Source organism: Protopterus annectens, chromosome 1.part2, assembly GCF_019279795.1.
Source record: "Protopterus annectens isolate FY-2018-M chromosome 1.part2, PAN1.0, whole genome shotgun sequence".
Lineage (NCBI taxonomy): Eukaryota > Metazoa > Chordata > Ceratodontiformes > Protopteridae > Protopterus > Protopterus annectens.
The window spans coordinates 936,640,670-936,657,931 of NC_056727.1; the positions used below are offsets into that span (position 1 = coordinate 936,640,670).

General features: G+C 35.5%; 1 protein-coding gene across 1 annotated transcript in view; it reads right to left on the minus strand.

Moving 5' to 3' along the window:
* The window catches only part of DNAH14 (dynein axonemal heavy chain 14), a 2,550,346-nt gene that overhangs the window by 2,162,889 nt on the left and 370,195 nt on the right, over nt 1-17,262 (minus strand). The window contains 1 exon segment of the mRNA XM_044060213.1: nt 8,535-8,696. Coding sequence (XP_043916148.1) covers nt 8,535-8,696 — 162 coding nt within the window.

Genomic DNA, 17,262 nt, shown 5'->3' on the forward strand with positions numbered 1-17,262 from the left:
TACAAACATTTTAAAAGACTCAGGGAACTTTATACATCCTATCTGCCTTTTTGGGGGCAGACAGCTGACTGTCAGGAAAATTGCAGGCAATAACATACATAGCCTCCAAATCTGTCAGAACTGGAGAGAGGGGTACAGTTTCTGGAAATTCCTTATGCAACAACTCAGTATTTTCTGAGGGACTTGAGGGACTGAGAATCCACAGTATTCTCTCACTGAAGGCAGTGGCACTTTCTAGAAATAGTTTCACAGAAAGAGAAACCCCCACATGGAAAGTCAGAAATTGAGTTCTACTCTGAGTCTGAATCAGAAATCTTAACAGAAAACTTGTGTCTGTTCCTTCATCCTGCTGTCCAGATTCAGAATCTTGACTCTCTTCAGGAAAGCAGGTATTCCTCTTTCTTTTACCAGAAACTACTCCATAAGAAGGATTAATACCCTGAACTAAATCCTGAGCCACAGCCAGTAAACTGCCCTTGTCTAGAGAAATTTGAGGAGGAGTAGATAAATGCTTAGTTTTCTTGTTCTTTTTGACAGTGATTGGGACCAGCAGTGTTACTAATGACAACATCAGCTTTCCCAGGGATGGCCACAACATTATGACAAAACAGGGAATCCTTCCTTGCTTCTTCTTCCAGGATTTACAAGATAGGCTACCCTTACCCACTGAAGTGACCCCAACAGCAACAGAGGACACAGTGAACCTCCCATTCATACTGACTGTAGGTGCTACACCAGAGGGATCCTGGGCAAAAGATGAGTGGCGTGCATTACAACTAATGGTCAAAGGACAGTCATCCACCTGTGGCTGAGGCAAATTGCTAGCCTGCTGTGATGACAAAAGGCTGCTTTCATGGTTGGAAGAAGGACTGATCATGGGACAGACAGACTGTTCCAAGGTCAGGCTGAAAATGGTGTCTCTTTCCATTGGAAAACAAGCAACACATGCCAGTAAAAAAGTCTTTAAAAGTCACCTTTTCACACACAAATACAGTAAAAGCACTTTAAAATATTTGACCAGCCCCACAAAAATAAAATAAACGCAATTTCTTCATACAAAAAAAATGGTTTTCAGTTACTTTAAGCAACTTTTAAATTGACTAGAAAAAAGAGCACTCGTGTTTAAAAGTACAGTACAGTCTCATGGCACTCTGTTAAAACACAAACTCCTAGATTTAAAATAACTTTGCTGAAAAGGGAAGTATTAATAAGCAAAATTACTGAATAGAAAGTTTGTCCTGAAAGGTAACTTAACTGCCCCACAAAGGAAAGCATCAAAGGAGTGTACTTTTCAGTGGCAGTAAAGCTCTGAAGGGCTTGGCACCTAAGTTTGTCTTCTAGTCAGTACAGCTCGAGTTGCCAGATACTTTGGGTAAGTGGAAAGTACTCTGAAGCTTTGGAAGCTGGCAAGCTGTTATATCCTTGACAGGATATAACCCATGTAGCTAAGGCTTCTGCTGCAGTGATCAATAAAATGAACATCAGCTAGTATTTTTTTTTCTATTTTATTTCATCCATTCTGTTGTTGACATGGATGCACTGCTTCTCCTGTTTGTCTTTTTTTTTTTTTTGCTATTTTTCTGTAGTCTTAATAGCTTCACAGAACTGTACTTGATTTTAAAGGACTTGGCCACTAGAACTATCTCATTAAAGTTTAGTATCACTGTACCCGAATCATCATTTTCAAAGTTATGAGAACTAATTTAAATTGTTTTGGTAAAATCAACATTAGGTACACCATTCAAAGTCATACAACGTAAAACAGAAACAGAGTTAGACTGTAAATGTGGGCTGAGATTCAAAAAACTTTCCCTGCAAATGGAAAAACTGCTGTGCTCAAAAGTCGCAGTTTCCAAAACTGATGGAAATTCAATACAGAGACATATTAAGCCTTAATGAGGACAAATTAATTAATGGCTAATTTGCATTTCCTGAATCAGGTGTAATTTACGCCAGTGCTAAATTGCACTTTTTGACAGCAATTACCACTGCACATCTTATTGGCACAGGTACCCCTCATTCACTCTCCCACATACATGAATACATTCATTCACAAACACACACACACACACACACACACACACACACACACACACACACACACACACACACACACACACACACACAAACATTCCTACATACAACACAGTCATTCATCATAACAGTCCTCCACTCAATTAAACTCGTGAACATATTCATCCATTCACACATACACAGCTTTCAACTGTCTCTTATTTTGCAGAACAACTCTGATTTATTTTTGCTCTGTCCATGGTAATATACATCACTGAGGAGTCATTCAGTCAGTAATATCAGATATTAGAGTTTCATACTTCTTATTGTTCAGAAACTGCACTGTGATGGAAAAACTGTTGTTCTATTAACTGTTGAACCGACTTAGAAAAATATTCAAATTAACACACACACACACACACACACACACACACACACACACACACACACACACACACGTGAACCCACTAATACCCTGCAGATACACACAGACTGCTATAAACACACACACACACACACACACACACACACACACACACACACACACACACACACACGTGAGACCACTAATACCCTGCAGATACACACACAGACTGCTATAAACACACACACACACACACACACACACACACACCCTTATGTCTCAGTTAAACATACCGATATTTACCTGTAACATGGTCTTTCCCATTAAAAGTAATGGGGGAATGTGAATTTGACATTCTAGCAGAGCTAGTACTATAGCAGGCCATTCTGATTTATGCACCTGAGTGATTTCAGGGGGTGTGCACACAGCTAATTAGCATATTCTGCCCCCACATGTCTCAGAGGAATTTACCACAGCTGTGGATAAAACCCACTGTGGAAATTCTACTGACTGTGTAGAATCACTGCAGTAGGTCTGTCTTTTGAATCGGAATGGGTGTCTGCAAGTGTTTTTTTTTGCCCATCTTAGGGTTTATCACTGCTAGGAGCTTTTTCTGAATCCCAACCGTGGTGCCGTTTGACATAAAATTATTGGTAAAACAGATTTTTTTTTTATAAATCATAGATGCTTTAAGCTGTCTGTAAACTGGCACAGAAAGATTAGCAGGACACACTTTTTAGCGGTTTTACCAAACTTAAAAAAAAAATCATGATAAAAGTGCATTATGATTGAAGATGTCCATCTTGCAAATGCCAGTCCTTGAAAGCTGTCCCCCACACCCACACCCATACCTCCCAAGAGTCCTTGGTTCTGTTAAAATTTTAGTTTGTTCCTCCTAAAATCAATGAATTTTTATAACGCTGATAGATTACATTCAGCAAATAATGTCAATCATTATAGTTATAGACATGTTTTATTACAGAGAATGCATATTCGTTTTTTGTCATCTTACTCTGTTAAATTTTCCAGCAATAACATTTAAAAGTTGTCCCTGATTGCAGGCCTTTGCCCCTAATTATATTGGTAGTAGGATACTTTGGGCAAAAAGTTAACAAAATGAGTGGTATTTTTAAACATATTCCTAGTAGTTATTCTCTTTCTTTCTCCTTTCATTTTTTTTTAAATGGACAAAAATAAATAAATAAGCAAGTAAATTAAAAATTATTCAGGAAAGTCAGTGTAAACTCACTGAAGTGCTACATTTAGCTGTAATGACTGATATGAAAGAAAGGCCTTTCAGTCTTTTTCCATTCTGAACTTGTCTAGGAAAAGCTGTAGATGCCAGCTGCTGTTCTGGTCATTATAGGACTCAAATGGAACTCATAGTAGTAGATGACAAATAAACGAAGGGCAAATAGTAATAATGAAGTGGGTAAAGTTATTGTCTGTGAAACACGGCAGCATCATATTCTCTGACTAGGCAAAGTTTAGCAAATTCAGTGCATTTCTCTTACCTCTCTACTTCCTGTTCTCCACAAGAAATCATTACCATTACAATTTGAATTTGTACACTAATAATAATTGAAAATGTTTCAGCTTTTCAGTTTTGTCTGTCATTTGGCGATCAGATAGTATATTTAATAGGGATGGGAGTGAAACCATTCACATGGGGTTGTAGGAGGACTTTTCCCCTGCAAAAAAATATTCTTTTTTGATTTTTGTTTTTTTTTTTTCATCCAGTTGAAAGTCTGAGCTGTTAGTATATGGAAAGTGTGTTGCATTTATAAAACATTGCATAATTGTAAGTGGCATTTTGTCCTAAGCATAACTGGAAACAGTGGTACATTTACCAATAACAACTGTGGTAGTATGCAACCTGGAAGGGCTAGATGTATATGTATGCAGACATGTGGATACATAGCATGGAAATGTGACCCATAAGTAATGCAGCATGACCTATGTTAGTGATTGAAAACAGACATATCTAGACTTGCACATATTTATGTTACTGTATGCTGCTGTGAACATTCTAATGTAACACAGTGTGATGTATCGGTGGCAAGTCTTGCAGTATGCAACAAAACAATGATGTGGTCAACTAATGAAATCATATGTAAAGCCACCTGTTCAGAATTCCGTATCTGAAGTCAATGTCTCTGCCATATTGGACAATATTTGGTCACAATGCTTCCCCACAGGAAGATATCATCCATAGTAGTGCTTCCCTACACAGTCGTGCATTTAACTGACTCAGGTGTTTTGTGTAACCATGTCCCATGTCCCCACCTGCAATGCTGATGATAGGACAAAGGACACTGCACTGAAAGGCAAACCTGATATGCTGGCCAGATATGGTCATGCAATGCATCTATTCTCCATCCATGCATGTGCCCTGCTTGGAGCCTTACATGTGTGCCACTGTCATCAACTCTAATAAGCAAATTACTACTATCCCATAATGCACTATCATGGCAGGCATCAGTTTTCCTCACATGGTTCCTCTCTGCCAGTACACACTACTTATAATGCAGCTTTAACTCCATATGCCAGCATCAATGCTATACGTTTATCACAAGAATATGCCTCATTCCAGAAAGAGAATATTATAGGTGTCCACCTATTGTCAGCCAGAGTCATTAGTTGTAAGTTAGTGTTGCTGGAAGCTCCACCTGGATGTCAATGGCAGTACTGGAAAAGTAACACAGGAAGGTTGTTTTTCCAAAAAAACATCTGGTGCAGCTATATCCAGCACTAGTCAGCTATTAGTACCAGCTACACAGGTCAGCATTTTAAAGAACTCCAACTCAGCTATTAGTAGCTGACCAGTTACTTGTGTTAGCATTTTGAAGAACTCAAACTCTATATCTGTACCACCAGATGAAGTATTGTGAGTGACTGTGCACAGTCAATCTCCATCCGCATCTTGTATGGTACTTACTAGTGTCAAAACACAGTGTACATTTGTATTGCTTTGCTTACAAAGTAGCATAATACAACTTTTGTTTTAATTGCTCTGCAGTGCTATTCCATTCTTGGAAAAAAGCTATTTGGAAGTGTATATGGTTAATTTGCATTAGCTGCATTCCTGGACTGCTGCATTTCCATGCAACTTTCTCCAAAGCAATCACTGCAGCACTGCAGGTTGGAACCTTCTTACCACTGTAGTACTACAGTGGTCTTTCAATTGTTCCTTCATAATGCATTGAGCAATCTGAATCATAACTCTTATGTAGCCATCTTCTCACATTTCAGCATGTAAACATGCTGTGGGCATACTGTATGCAACATGTGGTCCTTAAATAAGTTTAACAAGTTACCAAAAAGTTACTTCCAAAAATGGCATCACCATTCAGAAATGTGCGTTGCTGAAATGAATGGACACACACTAAATCATTCCAATATTCATCAATTACCAACAGTGCATTAATCAAAAAACACAGTGAAGTGATGCAGGCCTAATTGTATAACTTCATAAACTCAGTCTCCGTTCAAACTAGCTCATCAGGCTGATTTAAGGTGCTAAACATGGAAGACTATTTTACTCATTACTTTGACATCTGCTAGGATGGTATCTGCGTTACGAGCACTTATATTGAGGCAACCCTACCTTATTTTTCAAAAGGACAGGGTTTCTTCAATAACAAATCTTACTTTTATGCCTAAAGTAGTTTCAGTGTGTAATATAAGCCAGACAATTAACCTCTCAGCTTTCTTTCCTGAACTTAGGAATAAGGAAGAAATGATGCTTCACTCTGTATGTACACAGGCAACTCAGATACTACCTAGACAAAAGTAAACCTTTCAGGAAAACTGACCAGCTATTTGTCTTCTATGAAGGTATAAGGAAAGGGAAACCAATGTCAAAGTTAACTATTTATTCATGCCAGTCTTATACTATTTTTGTTGTTATACTCGCTGCAAAAAGACACTTCCAGGGAGAATTACATCTCATTGAACATCAGTACTGGCTTCTACTGTGGCTTTCTAGAAAGGATTGGACTCTAGAAGCAGTAACTTTGTCCACAGTACATCTTTACAAAACATTACAAACTGGATCAAAATGGTCCAGAACTGGCTTTGTTTGGACCATTATGAAAGCGCTCCTGGAGTGTTAGGTATTGGCTTACTTCCTGTTTTACTATGCTTATTTATGCTATGGTGATTACCCACATAGCTTAGGCTATTGCCAACGTAATTATTTTTAACACAGTACAGTTGTGTAAGTAAACATAACATAACAGATGTTCTAATGCATCGCCATTGCAGTAGCTGTCCCCACCTCTCCTTTTCCTTGTTGTTCTTCCTGATATATTGTCAGGGTATGGTTCCTTTCACTTGTTTTTGTTTGTTTGTTTCCTACCATATCTATTCAGGGCTCTTAGCTTCTTCCTCAGGAAAAAAAAAAATGTTTTGAAGATTTTGGTTCTCCTCCTGCTTTTTATTGGAGTGTTGCATGAGCTCCTGGCAGGAGAAGTGCCTGGAAGTCACCCAAAGCTTTTGGAAACTGGCCAGTGCAAGGGCTGTGGGTGGGGTGGGGAATATGTAGTTTGACAGCAAATGCACACTGAGGCAGATCAAAGTTACTGCCACCAAACAATTTGTCCTGGACACAAAATGTAAAGGCATTGTTGCTTTGTCCCCTGCACCCCTAAGTGTAAGGGATCTGCCTACTCACCCCCAATTTATAAATATACTATCAATGAGGGAGGCTAAACAAACTTGGAAAAAATGGAGAATTACATGGAGAACAATCTTACCTCTTCCCTGTTCTCTGAGTCACATGACCCCAGAAAACCCATAACAGTATCTGCAACAAAATAAGCTTCAGTGCTGTATGATATCAATAGGATAAGAAACTGGTCGCATAGCTAAACAAAAAAACTCTTCTGTGTACAGTGTAACTATCACCAGGTTTAAATAATTTCAGTTCTTATCATGCAGTACTTCTACGTTCAATTAAATTATAGTTAGATATAGTAATCCTATATTTTAAACCATATATATAATTGAAACGTGTGTCACCATATGAATTTAACTCTGGTTCCTAAAATAGTATATTAGAATTACAATGCTAGAAAAACATTAATAAAGACTCAAAGACTTCTAATTGTAGCTCACAGCCAGCCCCAGAATACTAAAGGTCTTGAATGGGAGTCTCAAACCTCTAAAAAAGTTAAGTGCAATCCCTAGAACTATGGAACCTAAACGTAAAGTATGAAGCTCAATGTTAAACCTAAAAATTATTTCATGCAGGTGAACAGGCCCTTAAAGAATAAGTGATGAGGTTCACAAATGAATTCACATCCATCCATCCATCTACAACCTCTTTTCCCATATTGCCTAGAAGAAAGGTATTTACAAATTATAAAATGAGCAACATGAAAATCTAAACCAATATCCATAGTCAGCTCTTGACATAATTTGTTATATTCTAGAACTGTGAAAGAAGGACACGTACTAGTTACATACTGGAACAACACATATTCAGATGCATTTCAAGGTATGGCAAATGGAATGGAACACAGTTTGTGGGAAAGATAGAACATCTTACCTGAAGAAATGCATTATAATCCAATATCTGCATTGTTTCAGCAGCAAGAAATATAAGGCTCAGAAATGAAAAATTTGCATTGCACTGTGACCCACAGCAAATATGTATATGGAAGGGATGTTCACAACAGAGATCATTAGGCTTTACACAGTCCAACTCCATCACATCGGAGGGTTCGTAGTGAACACATATTCAACTATTCCTTTACAGTACGTGACCCTCACCCATACAGGACTGGAGAATGATACATGGTCAGTTGTGCAATGCAGCAGGCTAGTAGTATGCACAGACAACCGCATGCTTCAATTCACAATGAATAACCACCTTGATCCAGCATCTGAAAAGACTTTAGCCAAAAAACATCACAAAATTCGATTACGTAAAACAGCTAACACATGATCAACAGCAGCAGTAGCTGTGCATATACACACATGCCCAACATGTCATGCACTGTCATGCATCTCCTTCCAACACACTAAATGCAGCAATACATGCAAAACAATATCAGGTGCATTAAAATCATATTTTATATTATTTACGCCAAATGTAAGAAACACTATTTGATATGTTTCTTAACAAAGTGTAGTAATAACTAAAATATTATACCTGCAAAAAGAAAGCATATACATCCTGTGCACTGTCAGAAATACTGGCCTCTGCAGCTGCAGCTTTTAATTCTACAACAATGTTGTCTATTTCTTCATTGTCAAATAAGTCCATCACCTCTCCTGAATTAAGAATGCTGTTCAAGTCCTCCAAAAATGATTCCTAGGAAAATAAATTCAGCACAATAATCATTAGTAGATGTTTTCAATAAAATAAATATGTCAAATGTTTTGAAAGTTCAAAGGCAATTTTTTATCTCATATGCTTGTTATGATTTGTTTTTATATTTAATGTACAGAAAAAGATTTTGCAGCTGACATAGACCACTTAGCTCATCCTGACTGCCTGTTTCCCCTACATATTTATTTAGAACCAGATCCCATTTTTATACATCCTGCTTCTTTCACATACTTCAAATACTTTTTAACTGTTTAGCATCAGTGTATGTATGAAATATAACTGCATTCCAAAAGGCACTAAAAAGCCATTGTTAATTTTCAAATAGGTTCATAGGAGATTACTAGACTAATAGCTTAAGACCCTTACAAGCCTAGCCAATATAACACAATTTTACCTAATATAGTGCCCCTGCGAGCAAGAGGATCATATGAGTTTGTGCTTATACCTTGAGTATCTTACAGATTGCGTTAAAATCAGACAGTTCAACCTCCGTGCAGGAACGCAGCAGCCTGTACAAATGAAATAACCACGATGTCACAGATTCAAGCAGTAGAATAAAAACAATAGCTCCAACTCGAAATGTAAACTCAGGAACGTTCTTTATTCACTTCAGTAAGCGCTTTCACCCTAAAAAGGGCTTCCTCAGACTGTACAACTAACATGAAAAGGCACAGCCCTTATATACTCCAATCAATTAAAACAATTAAAATTCAAATTATTTAATTAATCAATTACTACTATTTAAAACTATTTAAAACATTTTAAAACTAATTTTACTGATGTTTCTACATTCCTTTATGTATAAATGACCTCATCCATTTATTTATAAATTAATTACACTGAATGTGTTTACTCTGATTATTTGAACATTTCATACAAAAGAATCTTCCATTCATTCAGCCTGAGTATACTCAGTTGCAAGTAATTCATCATTTATGCCACAAGATGGTGCTAAACCATTAATTCAATATAATAAAATGTTCTATTTATATATTTCTAGCAACTTATCTAATAATTATTATCTAATGAAATATCATTGTTTTATAAATTGTAAATATATAAACAAATACATATATATACACACATAAAAATATATATTATTGTAAAAATAAAATATATGATATATATATAAATATAAGATATGTATTGCTATATATCTAAAATCTACCATTCCTGTATATAGACTCTAATTATATTGTGTGCAGGAACAAAATCTTTTCCTTACCAAAAACACTTATAATAAAAACATTATAGGTGTTATCTATTTCTAATATACAGAAACATACTACCATAACAGTCTTAATATTTCAAAGCTCTTCCTAGTTTCCTTTTCTTTAAAAACGGGTGTAAACTCACTTTATCATTGAGACCAGGAGGATAATCAGATCTACATCTGATGATCCATTTAGTCTCTTGTTCCAACGTATAATTTTCTAGGTCCCCTCCCCTTAAGGTTTTGGAAATAACCTGTAGGACAAGGAAATTAAAAATTTGTGTACTTCCCTTTATCTTATTATGTTTGGCTAGAGCATTTCGTTCATCTCCTATCCTTATACTATAATTGTGTTCCCTTATTCTTTCTCTAAATTATCTATTCGTTTTACCTATGTAAAACGCTGTACAGGAACAACACTGGGCTAAGTATACCACATTCTCAGTTCTACATGTAGTGCCAGTAAAGAAAGTAAAAAATGTTTCTGTTATTGGTGACTTAAAAGTTGTATCAGTGTTAATCAAACTGCACTGATTACAACTACTACAAGGGGTCGTATTAGAAACATGTATAGGATGGTCATTTCGAGTTTTATGGCATAATGTTCTTTTTAAATTTGGTTTATTCTTGTAACAGAACCTGGGTTTCTCACCAACTAAGACACTAATGTCATCTTCTAGTCTTAGTAGATGACAATGCTTTTCTATGATATCTTTAACTTTATTAACATCTCTTGTGAAGTAAATTGGTACACTAATCAAGATGTTATTAAATTCTGATTCCTTATTGTTATCTTCCGTTTCTATCGTCAATCTACTTGAAAAATATGGACGAGCTCTTGTGTCTCTCATACCATAAACTTCTTGTACTGTTTTAACAATGTCTCTTTCTTTATATGATCTATCTAACAACCTAGATTTCAGTCCTTCTATTTCTTCATTAAACCCTGTTTCTGTAGGGTTAAGCCTGGAGGCTCTCATAATCTGGCCCTTTATAACATTATCAAAAATGTGTTTAGGATGCATACTACTTCTATGCAATAAAGTGTTCCTGAAACACATTTTTCTATGTACTGATGTATTTATAATGCCATTTGTGAGTTTCATAACGTTTACATCTAGAAAGGGAATATACTCCATAGAATAGTTCATAGTAAAATGTAAGAAATTTGTAAAATTATTTATTTCTTTTTCAAATTCTAATAATGCATTCTCACTTCCTTTCCAAACCAGAAAGAGGTCGTCCACAAACCTTTTATAAAAAGTAACATTTTGTTTAAAGGACCCAGAAGGGAATAAGCTCTCTCTTTCCCATTCTGCCATTACAATGTTGGCGTAGCTATTGGCACAAGAGGTGCCCATAGCTACGCCATCATTTTGTAAATATATATCTTCTTCAAAAAGAAAGACATTATTCTCTAGTATAATTTCCAAAAACAATGCCAGTAATTCAATAAACTGAACATCCATGTCAGTATACTTCCTTAGATAGTTCTGTACACTATCAATGCCTACAGAGTTGGGTATCACTGTAAATAGACTTTTTACGTCTAAGGTAACCAAAAAATAATCATGAACCTCATCTCCTTTTGATAAATAGTCATATAAATCAAGTAAAAAATGTTTGCTGTCTTTCAAGATATTAAAATTATCCTCTACTACCTTTCTTAAATGATGTTCAACAAATAACGAAAAAGGTTCCGTCAGCCACCCTCTTGTGCCAATAGCTACGCCAACATTGTAATGGCAGAATGGGAAAGAGAGAGCTTATTCCCTTCTGGGTCCTTTAAACAAAATGTTACTTTTTATAAAAAGTTTGTGGACGACCTCTTACTGGTTTGGAAAGGAAGTGAGAATGCATTATTAGAATTTGAAAAAGAAATAAATAATTTTACAAATTTCTTACATTTTACTATGAGCTATTCTATGGAGTATATTCCCTTTCTAGATGTAAACGTTATTAAACTCACAAATGGCATTATAAATACATCAGTACATAGAAAAATGTGTTTCAGGAACACTTTATTGCATAGAAGTAGTATGCATCCTAAACACATTTTTGATAATCTAATAGACTAAAAAGAAAACGATGAGTGCACCATGTGCTGCAGAGTTAAGTTCCAATGAAATTTCAAAAAGGCATTTTTGATAATGTTATAAAGGGCCAGATTATGAGAGCCTCCAGGCTTAACCCTACAGAAACAGGGTTTAATGAAGAAATAGAAGGACTGAAATCTAGGTTGTTAGATAGATCATATAAAGAAAGAGACATTGTTAAAACAGTACAAGAAGTTTATGGTATGAGAGACACAAGAGCTCGTCCATATTTTTCAAGTAGATTGACGATAGAAATGGAAGATAACAATAAGGAATCAGAATTTAATAACATCTTGATTAGTGTACCAATTTACTTCACAAAAGATGTTAATAAAGTTAAAGATATCATAGAAAAGCATTGGCATCTACTAAGACTAGAAGATGACATTAGTGTCTTAGTTGGTGAGAAACCCAGGTTCTGTTACAAGAATAAACCAAATTTAAAAAGAACATTATGCCATAAAACTCGAAATGACCATCCTATACATCTTTCTAATACGACCCCTTGTAGTAGTTGTAATCAGTGCAGTTTGATTAACACTGATACAACTTTTAAGTCACCAATAACAGAAAAAATTTTTACTTTCTTTACTGGCACTACATGTAGAACTGAGAATGTGGTATACTTAGCCCAGTGTTGTTCCTGTACAGCGTTTTACATAGGTAAAACGAATAGACAATTTAGAGAAAGAATAAGGGAACACAATTATAGTATAAGGATAGGAGATGAACGAAATGCTCTAGCCAAACATAATAAGATAAAGGGAAGTACACACATTTTTAGTTTCCTTGTCCTACAGGTTATTTCTAAAACCTTAAGGGGAGGGGACCTAGAAAATTATACGTTGGAACAAGAGACTAAATGGATCATCAGATGTAGATCTGATTATCCTCCTGGTCTCAATGATAAAGTGAGTTTACACCCGTTTTTAAAGAAAAGGAAACTAGGAAGAGCTTTGAAATATTAAGACCGTTATGGTAGTATGTTTCTGTATACTAGAAATAGATAACACCTATAATGTTTTTATTATAAGTGTTTATGGTAAAGAAAAGATTTTGTTCCTGTACACAATATAACTAGAGTCTATATACAGGAATGGTAGATTTTAGATATATAACAATACATATTTTATATTTATATATATATCATATATTTTATTTTTATAATAATATATATGTTTTATGTGTGTATATATATGTATTTGTTTATATATTTACAATTTATAAAACAATGATATTTCATTAGATAATAATTATTAGATAAGTTGCTAGAAATATATAAATAGAACATTTTATTATATTGAATTAATGGTTTAGCACCATCTTGTGGCATAAATGATGAATTACTTGCAACTGAGTATAATACTCAGGCTGAATGAATGGAAGACTTTTTTGTATGAAATGTTCAAATAATTAGAGTAAACACATTTAGTGTAATTGATTTATAAATAAATGGATGAGGTCATTTATACATAAAGGAATGTAGAAACATCAGTAAAATTAGTTTTAAAATGTTTTAAATAGTAGTAATTGATTAATTAAATAATTTGAATTCTAATTGTTTTAATTGATTGGAGTATATAAGGGCTGTGCCTTTTCATGTTAGTTGTACAGTTTGAGGAAGCCTTTTTTAGGCTGAAAGCGCTTACTGAAGTGAATAAAGAACGTTCCTGAGTTTACATTTCGAGTTGGAGCTATTGTTTTTATTCTACTGCTTGAATCTGTGACATCGTGGTTATTTCATTTGTACAGGCTGCTGCGTTCCTGCACGGAGGTTGAACTGTCTGATTTTAACGTAATTTGATAGCAGGAACGCTCTCTCGAGTGGGACGTCAACGCTTACAATCTTACAGATTGCCCCTGTTCATATGGGATATAGGCACTACCTAAGGTGTGAATTTGCAATTCCCCATCCACTGATCTAAATTGCATTTGATGAGAGACAGGGAAGGGCTTTGCTTAACGTGAATAGGAACCCTGTTCCAAAGAAGGGCCAATCGCTGAGATGCATATCTGTCTCTCCAGCATGTTTTGTTTGAGTCACTAAGTTTTGATTCCTAGATCAGGTGACCCTTGTGCTGTTTGACTTGCGGATGTGTAGCAGCTCCATCAGGGCTGGATTTGTGAGTGCTCTGTAGGTCAGGCATAGGTTAACCCTTAGTAGTTGGTAGGAGACAGAGTAAAGGGATAGGGATTTTAGTCTATCTGCATAGGAAATGTTGTCTACACCATGTAGTTTCTTTGTGAAGAACCTCTGCAGTCACTCCAGCTACTGTAAGTACTTAGTCAAGTACATGCTAAATGGCACTTTATACCCAGTTATTAGTATGATGAGGGCTGAGTACAAAGGGACTCTAATTACCTTGGATCTGGATGCCATACCTTTACTTATAAGTTGTGCCACATAGAAGGACTTCCTCACTATTGTGGACACATGGTGGTCAAAGTTCAGGCTACAATTTATCTGTGTACCTAGATCTCTAATGCAATTTTTCACATTTAGTTTTGGGCTATGGTTTTGGCACCAGTCATTTGTCTGATCTTGTACACAACTGTTACATTCACTATTTAGGGATACATTTTGACAAGTTTCTGTTTATCAGTTATTATAATACTTAGTTTCAAGGCCAATATGTCCAAATGGAATGTAAAGGTGTGTGAATATACTCCTCATAACAGCAAATGCTCAAATCATAGGATTGTTACTAGAAGGATGACACTGCTGGAAGAGAGATTTGCTATCAAACAGAACAGCTGTCACTTCATTAGATCTTCTAAGCACCAAGACGTCCCTATCAGTATGAGGTTGTGCTGCTGGGAGTCATGGTCTTTAGAGGGAACCTGGCTATAAAAAGGAGTGTACCTTGTACTTTCTCTGTACTTTTTAAGATCAAACAAACAAGCTGAATAAGAGTACTGTACAAACAAATTCATATCAGCAAAGCCAAAGGATGAAATCCACAAATAAGCTTAATATATCTAGAAAGTGATAACTGTAAAGACAGCCATCAACCAATATCTTATTAAATTAAAAATGTATAATAAAAGAATAATAACTGGTACCATTATATCAATCTGAAAAAAAAAAACAGTTGCAAACCTTAAAGTATAGTAAAATGCAACAAATATAAAGTCTGCAAGATGTGCAGAACTAACAGAAACCTCTAGACTCATAAGGTAATCTATATTAATATTGCAAAGAGAGCTGTAGAAAAGAAGATTAGTAAAGTAGAAGTTAAAAAAAAAAATAGAAGCTGAAGTTATGAAGTGCCTGCAAAGTGAAGGATTTGATGTAGAAGGTCTAACACAGGTTTACAGCACAGCATGATGAGACGAGTCCCCAGAGTAAGGAGAAACAGGAAGATTAGGAGGCATCTGAAGAAGAAATATGGACATGAGAAAGAAAAAGATTTAATATGAAATATCTATGCAAAGGAGAAAGCAAAACTAATCAATACAAAAAGAGCAGCACCAAAGATATTTGAAGAGAAATACAGGCAAGGGAATCTGGACATGGAAAACTTTGCAATACAAAAAAATAAGAAGGCAAAGAGGAAAAGTAAAATAGGAGATTAGGAATAGAGACATTAAAGAAATAGAAACCAAGTTTAAGGAGTACCTCCAAAGTGAAGGATTCAGTGTAGAAAATCTAATTCAGAAAGCACCACAACAGGATAGAGCAATGGACCTTCAAATTAAGGGGAAACCATTGGAATGGGAAGCAGTTGGTCAGGTGCTATATGAAGATATTTTGGAGCCTACCACAGGAAACCAATATAAACATTCACTTGAAGCTGGGCAGCAAGGGAAGGAACAGGAAACTGCGGAAGCTCTGACGCAGTTAATGTTGAGGAGTGATAGGCTAGTGAGTTCCCATATGACAGAGCAACGGATAGCATGGGATGAAATTGAAGAGAATGCGCCAAATGAAGATGCAATAGAACTTTCTATAGAATGCCTGGAGGAAATGGAAAACAAAAAATGTGCCCTCAGTTTAGAAGAAAATGAGCAAAGAGAAGAGTTGCTTGACTTAACTGAGACAGACATATTAAGATCAATGAAAGAAATAGACTGCAGAAAGTCAGTAAAATCCAAAAAGTGAGAAGATTGATAAAACAAATGAGCACAGTAATTAGGACTGTCCACAGAGATCCATGCAATATAACATAAGTAAACAAGATATATTACTGTGCAGCTAAATCAATATTTGAAAATGTTCTACCACAAGAACACAAGGTAGTGAGGGAGAGAAAGGGGAGAAATCAAATACCATCATGGAAATATCAAATAGAGAAAACTATAAAGCAACTAAGACAAGAAGTGTCACTGTTGGAAGAGTATAGAAGAGGGAGCAGATCAACAAAAATACTTAGAAAGACAGACATGATAAAAGCAATGGCCAGTATTACAATAGATCAGGATCTATCATGCACTATCACAAATAGCAAACTATAAATCTCAGCACAGATAGAAAAACTTAGAAGAACCACAGATAAATATAAAGGAAAAGTACAAAATAAGCAATTTATTGATGACCCAAAAACGTTTTATTGAGAATTGGGAAACAAGGTAAATGGAATTGGAAAGATGACCAAAAAAAAGAAAAAATAGATACATTTTGGAGAAGTATCTATGAAGATCCTGTGGAACATAACAAAGATGCTAAATGGACAGAAGAAGTAAAAGAAAGAATAAGAAGTTTAAAGGTACAGGATATGAAATGGGAAGAAGTAATAGCCAGATAGATCAAAGCAATGTTAAGAAAAGCCTCTAATTGGAAACCCCAGGCACAGATCCAGTACCTAACTTCTGGATAAAAATATTAACATCTTTGCATGAAGAGTTAGCCATGAGTAAAAACTATTCAAATGTGCACCTCAAACAGACACCAACCTGGCTGACAACAGGAAAAACAATGCTCTTACTTAAGAGTGAATCTTTAAGCTACCCTAAAAATTATAGATCAATAACTTGCCTTCCGACGACGTATAAACTATAAACTGGAATTGATGCCGACAGAGTTTATAGTCATTTAGAAGAAAACTCGATTATGGCAACAGAACAAAAGGACAATAAAAAAGTCATATTGAGTAAAGGATCATTTGTTGTTAAATAAAGTCATAGTGGAGAACTGTAAAAGGGGAAAAATCTAAGTACGGCATGGATAGACTGCATGGATAAAAGAGTGCTTAAAAATGTATAAGATATACCCTACACTGACTGACTGACTACATTACAG